The 8,872-nt window shown below is 38.2% G+C and overlaps 2 protein-coding genes across 11 annotated transcripts; one reads left to right on the forward strand and one right to left on the reverse strand.

Annotated features, from left to right (window-relative positions):
• Positions 1-480: 480 nt before the first annotated feature.
• On the reverse strand, positions 481-4,209 carry LOC124216352 (TELO2-interacting protein 2). 4 transcript variants are annotated; one of them, XM_046620770.2, is made up of 6 exons: positions 4,141-4,209; positions 3,078-3,666; positions 2,651-2,779; positions 2,218-2,376; positions 1,914-2,141; positions 481-1,824 (listed from the first exon to the last, which is right to left on the reverse strand). In XM_046620770.2, the coding sequence occupies exons 2-6, from the start codon at positions 3,648-3,650 to the stop codon at positions 1,555-1,557; spliced, it is 1,359 nt and encodes a 452-aa protein (XP_046476726.1). In that variant the 5' UTR covers positions 3,651-3,666; positions 4,141-4,209; the 3' UTR covers positions 481-1,554. The 4 variants fall into 4 exon arrangements, with proteins under 4 accessions (XP_046476726.1, XP_046476728.1, XP_046476727.1 ...); XM_046620772.2 differs by lacking the exon at positions 4,141-4,209 and adding an exon at positions 4,096-4,113; XM_046620771.2 differs by lacking the exon at positions 4,141-4,209 and adding an exon at positions 3,742-3,996.
• Abi (tyrosine kinase Abl) lies at positions 3,234-7,889 on the forward strand. 7 transcript variants are annotated; one of them, XM_046620769.2, is made up of 6 exons: positions 3,881-4,096; positions 4,826-5,494; positions 5,617-5,637; positions 5,710-5,952; positions 6,539-6,796; positions 6,891-7,889. In XM_046620769.2, the coding sequence occupies exons 1-6, from the start codon at positions 4,084-4,086 to the stop codon at positions 7,052-7,054; spliced, it is 1,368 nt and encodes a 455-aa protein (XP_046476725.1). In that variant the 5' UTR covers positions 3,881-4,083; the 3' UTR covers positions 7,055-7,889. The 7 variants fall into 7 exon arrangements, with proteins under 7 accessions (XP_046476724.1, XP_046476720.1, XP_046476725.1 ...); XM_046620768.1 differs by lacking the exon at positions 3,881-4,096 and adding an exon at positions 3,234-3,365 and having other exon boundaries at positions 5,617-5,952; XM_046620764.2 differs by having other exon boundaries at positions 3,880-4,096; positions 5,617-5,952; positions 6,557-6,796.
• The last annotated feature ends 983 nt before the right edge of the window (positions 7,890-8,872 follow it).

The following is an 8,872-nucleotide window of genomic DNA, read 5'->3' on the forward strand; positions in this document are numbered from 1 at the left end:
ATTCCATTGCCGTGGATTACACGAAATGTTCGTTGAGTTTCTATTGACACAAATAAATTTTGATTCGATTCGATACATCGAATAATAACCAAAACCTTTATTTATCACTTATAAACTTTGTTTTTGTCTTTTTTACGTTGACAAATAAGTCTTGAAGTTTTTGATTGATAGCTGATATCAGAAGATATAAGCCTATTCAGAAGAAAAACGAAAACGTTTTCACCAAGATATGATGGACTTTATCGTTATTGACGTCATCAGGGGCAGTATGAGAGCATGATGAGAGAATACGTTTGGGGTTTGATATAAGAAAGTCCGTACGAAAATAGAAGAAGTATGAAAAATATTAATTTTTAAACTTTGTTTATTAATTCTTTTAAATTCGCAGTTTATTATTAATTATTATTTTTGAATAAAAGCGATTTAAATGCAAAACAGAAGTTTGTTTAGTTGTAATTTACAATACATGTTTGAGCAAATAGGCATTTTTTTTTTTTAAATCCGTAATATCGTTCCGGTTTCTACAAAAACAAACTTTACCTAATAAAACTATTTTATCATTTATTAGTTACTTTAAAGAAATCAAATTTGGCGTCTAGAACCCAGATTCAAAATTCGGGTAGACCGGTGTTATCTTACACAATATTTCCTTGCTCTTGAGAGCGAAATTTCCACACCTTGTTTGGAAAAGTAGTATACGTAACAACTCCGCGTATGTGATCTCGCACTTTTTGCATAATGTACTATTTATTTATCATATTCATAAATGGTATAAAGTTGCATCCCGAATTTTTTTTTGTTTGTTCTTAGAGGACGCTAAAAGCCTTTGAAATGTAGATTTGTCGATTTCGGGAAGGATGTTCAATTTTTTTATTCTCTCAAAAAATAATATCAAACGCAGTGATATAAGGTCGTATGTGGGCACATGCGACTTTACACTATTAGGGGACGTGATATTTTTCATAGAGTTCGCGATGAAAGAACATAACCGACAGTACTTACGACCTTTTACCGTTAATTGATCCATTTTTGATTATTTCAACGTATTTGAATGCATCCTCAAGTTTTTCACGCAAACGCAAAGGTCAAAAATACGCCTTTTTAACATTACACCTGATAAAAGGTCGTATAGTGGCGCATAGTTCCTTCTACCATTAGACACGCGATATCATATCACTGAGTTTCTTCTATTTTACGCAGGAAAAAGTGGCAAGTAATAATATATTGTATCTACTCGCAGGAGTGTAGCATTACACATGTTTATTTATATTGGTAAATTTGTTGTTAACAATTAACTGTGAGGAATATATATGTACGTCTTATACAACAATTATTCATGTAAATTCGATATTTTACATTTGCACATTATAAATATTGGATGCTCATAAGCGACGGTTGGAGACAGCTCATGATATAAGGTAACAAATAATGCACAACATATACATATTAAATAGTATTTTTGTTCTTCTTAGGAGCCTTCAGTTCATACGGAGTTTGTTGGTGTTCTTCCCTCTTAATATATTTAAACTTTGATTCTAAAGTTAGTTGCCTAACTCATTCAAAATAAGTGCAATCATTTAGTATTCTGAACTGAAGCTGTTGATTAATAACTGATTTCATACGATCGTCGTTGATAATTTTTTTACCTATAGACGGCGTCGATTTATACAGTAAGCCAATGCAATCTTCTAAATTCTGTACAATCTCTTTGTCAAAAACTGGTGTCTCGATTAGATCCATGTGTAGTTTCAGGAAGGCCGCGTATAAAGGTACGCAATGGGTCGGTATCCTCGGTTGAAAGATGACGAGAAACGTTTTTGCGGCCTACAAATAAATCATACAATCATTTCTTAACGTTCACTTCATTCATCTCGCCATATTCAATATAATTACGACCTACTACTCAAACTCACTTCCATTGTGACTTTCAGAGTTTTGAGATCTGTATGGTGCTCACAGTACTCTGACAAAATCCTCGTTAATCTTTCGCACCACTTGGCACACCCGATATTGGTCAAGAGTCCTGGCAAGCTGGACATGTAAGCATGTCGCAAATGGGCATCTTGTTCGAACTCCATACTACTCAGTAACGACAAGATGACGTCATCTCGTATAGTCCACTGTAAGGGGCAAGTTTTTTGCTTAATTAAAACAATTATGAAATACTGATAAGAATGTTGGTAGAAGGGAATCCGTCTATAGGCATATTATTCGTACTTGTAGAGAATCTGTGTTGTTGTAGTATTCCAATGTTGACAAAAGGCTCCTTATGCAAGAGTACAACGGGATAATGTATGCCACTTCTCGAATAATTAACAACCTCTTCAAGGCATCGTATATCACCTCTGCGTATCCAGTATCCACAAGCTCTTTCCTCTGAAAATGCAGTGATCCTAGTACCAATTTATCAGTATTAAGATTGTGTGATTTACACATTCTTTCAGATTGAAAAAGAGTTCAGTCACCCTTATCATGGTCAAAAGAAGTCTATCATTAGTAATCGTAGAGTTCGCAGGTTCGCGTATATCTAAATGGTTCTAAAAAGCAAAGTATTGTAACAATTTTTCTTAAAAAAAGGTGATCTATCAATGCCTGCTAGTACCAGTAACTTCATTGCAAAGAAATTAACTGTAGTTAGAAAATACACTACCATTTGTGCGTGTTGTAAAATCTTCCCAATACATTTTATTCCAGTCAGTCTATTTTCAACAACGTAATCATCCAAGATTATCAGCGCGGTTGGTATTATACTGTTCATGTGACGGACAAGATTAGGTTCCTGTAAATACAAAAATGCATGAGGTTGGAGATGATATCGTTGGCTGCCACAAAATGTGAACATGACATTTAGTTACTTGAAATGTTTCACGGTTTAGGAGTGGAACTGAGAATAAGTTATTATTTAAAAGCAAACTTGAAGCTCATTCAATCTATTATTCCATATACTTAGTTTTTCCAGAGATGACTTTATTTTCATATGTTTGTTACGTTGTTGTTACAAACTTTGAAACTGAAAGAAATTCTTTGATATCAACACATAACTAACCAAAAGTCATGAGTGCAGGGGTTTGACCAACCTCTACTTGCCATAATATCCACTTGTAACAAATTACAGCCGCAGGATAATTCTTCCAAGTATCCTTGAAGAGCTTTGGCCTAAGAACGAGGAGCACTGCCTCAATTACGCCACTGCCATCCACACTAGATCCCTCGCCTCCCTTTCCGACTAATAGCTCGGACATGGATCGACACTTGCAGAGATCGCAGAGGTTAGATTGAATGGAGCTGACTATGGACACCGACTCTGCGGTGTTCCACACGTTCTTCTCGCTCTGTTCGCCGATGATGATAATCAAGTTTATCAGGTAAGTGCGAAGGGGGTGACTCCGCGATGCAGTTTCCCTGACGTTTTGCTCCCCAAAAGTCGTTGCTACGTGACGAAGCGTAGCCTCCACATTCCGCAAATTTCTGTTTACGATCTGCCTGTACTCACTGTAATCCTTTTCTTCGCAGGGTCGTTCATTTCCAATTTTTTTACACGGTACCAACGTGCCCTCGGTCAGCTGAACGCAACTTCTCCATAAATCGTCGTTCAATGTGTTGCCAGTTATCTTCATCGACTCCAATTCACGGAGCAGGTCGTTCATCATAGAGCGGATCGGTTTCCTAGAAATTACAAGATTGCGGCAGCGCCCTGGAGGACTATAAAAAAAGAGCTTGACCGCTCCTCTATCTGTTAACCTTAAAATTTGATTCAAGATTTTCTACCATCCCGCACAACGCATATCGCAGGGACAGAGTCGATCAGCGAGGCGCGATCGTCCGATTTTCGATTTTCGAGTTATGTTTCGAGGGCCGATCGGTCGCACGTAGACCGTAGACCATGCTTAATACGGATGTTGGATCATTGAGCATAGACTATAAACGGGATTCACTAAATTCGGTTCCTACGCTACGGTAGTGCTGCATAGTGAGCATCGGTTGATTATTTAATTTTTGATAATACTCTCTGGTTAATATATTGATTGAGAATATCGGTAAATATGAATTAATGCAACCAGCAGTAGTAGCTGTTTGTTGATAATGGCTGAGTACCGTTAGTTTATTTTCTAAATATTTTTCTTAGCTACTTTTTCCTACGTCAGTTCCACAGTATCCGCGCTGTCGTTTGCTTTTGACGTGAGGCACACGCATTGTCACGCCCATCTTGATTGTAACCACACTGACACGTATCTTGTAATTGCTCACTTCACCCTGTTTGACCGCGACTCTATTCGTAAGCACCATTTTCGACACCATTCTCTTCCTAATTAATATTCATCACCAATCAATATTCGTTTTAGGCCGAGAGATTGTCACTGTATTGTTGAATTCACTTGCTCCTAAAAAATTCTCGCATGTTCAAAACAGCAATAATAAACATTCTTTCCCATTTACCTATCACTTGTTATCAATAACTACAGTTTACTCGCATCCTCTCTTCACAGTAATTGCAATTATTCATTAAGAATTGAATCTTTTTGCAGACCTGAAATTGTCACACAGCTATGCTTTGCCTATCTTACAAATGTTTTGTAATTAATTAGAGAAACAGGCTTAACCTTCTCAATTAATAATTAACTAGCAACAAATCTAACTAAGGGTTAAGAATAGTATTGGTCTTATATAGTTTGTTGCGATGCGAAGTTATCAGAAATTCTGAGCATATCAAAGAGTTACGGTTCCTTTTTTTTTTGGCAACCCTGTATGTGCATCCAAATATACTCATTATTTTTTAATAGAAAAATAGGCGATCAACACTGACTGATTTTTTAATTTATTGCAGGCAGTCCAGACTCGTATCGTGTGTCTTCAGGAGTGGGAAGCGATTCTGAAGTAATGGCAGAATTAGCGGCACTTTTGCGCCATGAAATCCCCGATGGGAGAAGCCACCTGGCCGATAGTCACACAAATTTGGAGCGAGTAGCAGAGTATTGCGAGGCAAATTATTTCCAAGCCGAGAACAAACGGCTAGCTCTTGAAGAAACTAAAAATTACACAACTCAGTCACTTGCCAGTGTTGCATATCAAATAAACACGCTGGCTTATAACTTTCTGCAGTTGTTGGATCTACAGACTTCACAACTTGCGGAAATGGAAAGTCAGATGAACCACATTGCTCAGACAGTTATGATTCACAAGGAAAAGGTTGCCAGAAGGGAAATAGGTGTTCTTACTGCGAACAAAATGACCACGAGACAGTATAAGATTATTGCACCGGCAAATCCTGAAAAACCTATAAAATATGTAAGGAAAAGCATTGATTACACCATCTTGGATGAGATTGGTCATGGTGTACGAAGCGGAGGTACTCCTAGAAGCAAACAGCGTGGGGGGAGCCAGGGCAGTGTACAAAGTCTCGGTGCCGCTTCGACTGGTTCTGGTTTAGGTGCAGTCATTGTGGGTCCAGCACCTACTACGAAGCCACCAACTCCACCACAAACAGTCCGAACAGGTAATCAGTTCGTTTTAATAACAGAGATGTAGCCATTGAATAGCTAAACCAAATAGTTTTAGAATTCAAAATATTTTCTAAATATTTTTGATCAACTTTCTATTGGCACTTATTGTTTTCAGGAACACTGAGTAAGGGCTCCCGTGAGTACAGAACACCACCCGCAGTGGCTCCACCCCAAGTTCCCAGTCACTATGCACCCAATTACCCCTTAGGTCATCCTAGACGGGAACGAGGACCCGGTTATAGTACATTGCCACTCCACGCTCATACCACCCCGCATCCCTCTCATGGGCTTCAGCATACAGCTCATACTGCTACTCTTACTCAACACACTCTACCTCCCCAAGTTGGAACTGTTCATCCACTTCAAAGCCATCCGCAAACTCCACCTCCCGCTCCACCCAGTATCACTGGAGCTGCAGGCTATGTCCAAGAACATCTCAACAGCATGCCACGTAAGTAGGTTTATAATTCTCTTAATGATTTAAATAATTTAACTTCGAGCTCTAACGTCAGGTATTGATCCATATGTTGTATTGTCACTACTAAACTATGCTATATGTAATGCAAGTATGATTTACTCGCCTTTTTTTGACTGCGTTCCAAACTTAAAGTACAAGAACAAAGCAGTTTGATGTTCTAGTACTCAAAAGTGCATTTTGGTGTACTTTATGATAACAATCTATGCGCAAGCGATATACTTGGTATATAAAGTATCGTGTGCATCTTATATTGTAAACTTACACTCAGCGTAAATGGACCCACTTTACCTACTTGATGCACAATGTACTATTGTTTGTCAATGAATGATTAATACGATAAAAATTTTTGGCATGATTTCTCAGAAAATAGTAACTGTCAGTTGTGTATTGTCACAGCCTTCCCTGGCTTGTGTTTCGCGAGTTCTGTTGGCTTGTATGGCCAGAACAACAGAAACAGTGATAAAATAGTTTCCTGCACACATTCTCTGATTTTGCTTAATAATTAAATGCAGATTAACTTGCAGATGATCTGCATATCATGTTTTTTTTTATCTTACAGCACCTCCCTCGCCGCTAGTTGGCTCTGGGGGTGAAATGACTAATTACAGTGGTCACCATACTCTGCCGCATCGACTATCTCATCAAGTTAGCCGCAGTAGTGGAGCAAGCAGCCCTCCATTGCCTCCACCGCCACCCCCTGAACACGACGAACATTCTCAATTTGGAAGACCACAGCAACCATCTGGTGCTATTATGCCGATTGTGCCAGATGAGGAAGACTTACCTGGATGGGTACCAAAGAACTATATTGAGAAAGGTATAAATTATAAAACCGAATACTCAGTTACGTTAATTAGTTTTATCCCCGTTTTATGATTGGAATGTAGGAGGTTCGTTTTGTCTTGTTCCAGTGGTGGCCATTTATGATTATTATGCCGATAAAGAAGATGAATTGAGCTTCCAAGAGAGTTCGGTTATCTATGTTTTGAAGAAGAATGACGATGGATGGTGGGAAGGCGTAATGGATGGAATAACTGGACTATTTCCTGGGAACTACGTAGAGCCCTGCGTTTAGAATATCTATTTCCTTTCTAATTTGGATCAATTAGTTTTTGTATGATGAGTACTAGTGGTTAATAATCGAATATTACAGTTACAAAATTGTTGTACGATATATGAATCAGTGATTTAAAACTGCACTTTTGCGGTCCAAGAGTCTTTGCATTTGAACACTATTTCGTACGTGTTTGTTCCGCTTGTTATCTGAAGTGACGAGATCTTTGCGGGTATTTCAAATGCGAGGCTATCTCCAAACGCGCTATATTGCCGATTCATTGAAACTGATATCCTTGTAGTTTTTGTTACCAAACCACTTCGGAAACAATATCGTACATATGGCTTCAGTAAATTAATTCGTAATTATTGTTTTACTCCTTGGCTCTTCTGAGAAAATAATTCCGTAGTGTCATGAACTTTCTATGAATCCTGAAAAAAGAATTTCTCTGCAACTCCTGTAACTTTAGACTAATATTTGAAATGTAAAATAATCAATGAAATCGATCTGGGTGAATAATTTTTTTTTTTTTGTATGAAATTAGTAAAGAGTACATTCTATGTACCAAACTGAAAAAAAATATATTGTAGGTCACAAGTAATTGTGTCCTATATCATAAAATAATAGTCTACTTATTAGGTGTAGTAAATCGCTTTATATGCCTGGAGGTATATCAGAGCGGCCTAGGATAGCTATATTATGAGTGTATAAGTTGACATTATACCCATCTTTTCAAGTTGTTTGCTAATCGTGGGATACTTCTATGCGTAAGGATTACATATAATAGACTGCGATTGTTAAACTACATAAGATTGAATGGAACCTTGTTTACTCTGAATAAACGAAATATTCAGCATACGGGTCTTCACTTGATTCACCTTTTTTTCGAGCGAAAACTTTATGATTTGGGATAACATTCAATCTTTTCCTGACTGATTGGAACCCCAGGAACTCAGAAAACGCAACGGAAAGAGCGTAGGACCAACAGAAGAGAAATGGCGAATAAAATTCTTCGTTTTTCGGCTGTAAGATTTCACAGAATGATCGCAGCTCATTGGGACCACGCCTAATCGATTTCTCTCGCAAAATTACGTCAGAATCGTGGTAAAAAGAATTGATTCCGGCTCTTTTCAAAATCGCGAAATTTTTCGCCAAAAATACAAAGGGGTTGGCCTTGCTTTTTTTTCATTTTTCGGCGAGAAATTTTTGGTCTCAGATTTGATTTGTATCGTCCTTTCCTGACTAATCGGACCCCCAGGAACTCAGAAAACGCAGCGAAATCGGCCTGGGATCAACAGCAAAGAAGTTACGATGGAAAAATCACCAGCCGAAAAATGTCGAAAACTCAGGTTCTCGTTTTTCGGCTCCAACTCTTCATACGTTGCTCGCAGCGTATTGGGACTGCGCCCAATCGATTTCTCTCGCAATATTACGTCGGAATAGTGCCACAATTAATTTATTCCAGCGGTTTTGAAAATCGCGAAAATTTTCGCCAAAAATACAAAGGGGTTAACCTTCCTTTTTTTTTGACCAAAAAATTTTTCGTCTCAGAATTGATTCGTATGACTCTTTCCCGACCAATTGAACCCCAAGGAACTCAGAAAACGCAGCAAAAGGAGCGTGGGATCAACGGGAGAGAAGATACGAGGAAAAAAGCACCTGCTGAAAAATGTCGAAAATTCAGGTTTTCGTTTTTTGGCTGTAACTTTCGATGCGTTGATCGCAGCGTATTGGGACTGCGCCCAATCGATTTCTCTCGCAAAATTACGTCGGAATAGTGCCACAATTAATTTATTCCAGCACTTTTGAGAATCGCGAAAATTTTCGCCAAAAATACAA

This window comes from Neodiprion pinetum, chromosome 4, assembly GCF_021155775.2.
Source record: "Neodiprion pinetum isolate iyNeoPine1 chromosome 4, iyNeoPine1.2, whole genome shotgun sequence".
NCBI classification, from domain to species: domain Eukaryota; kingdom Metazoa; phylum Arthropoda; class Insecta; order Hymenoptera; family Diprionidae; genus Neodiprion; species Neodiprion pinetum.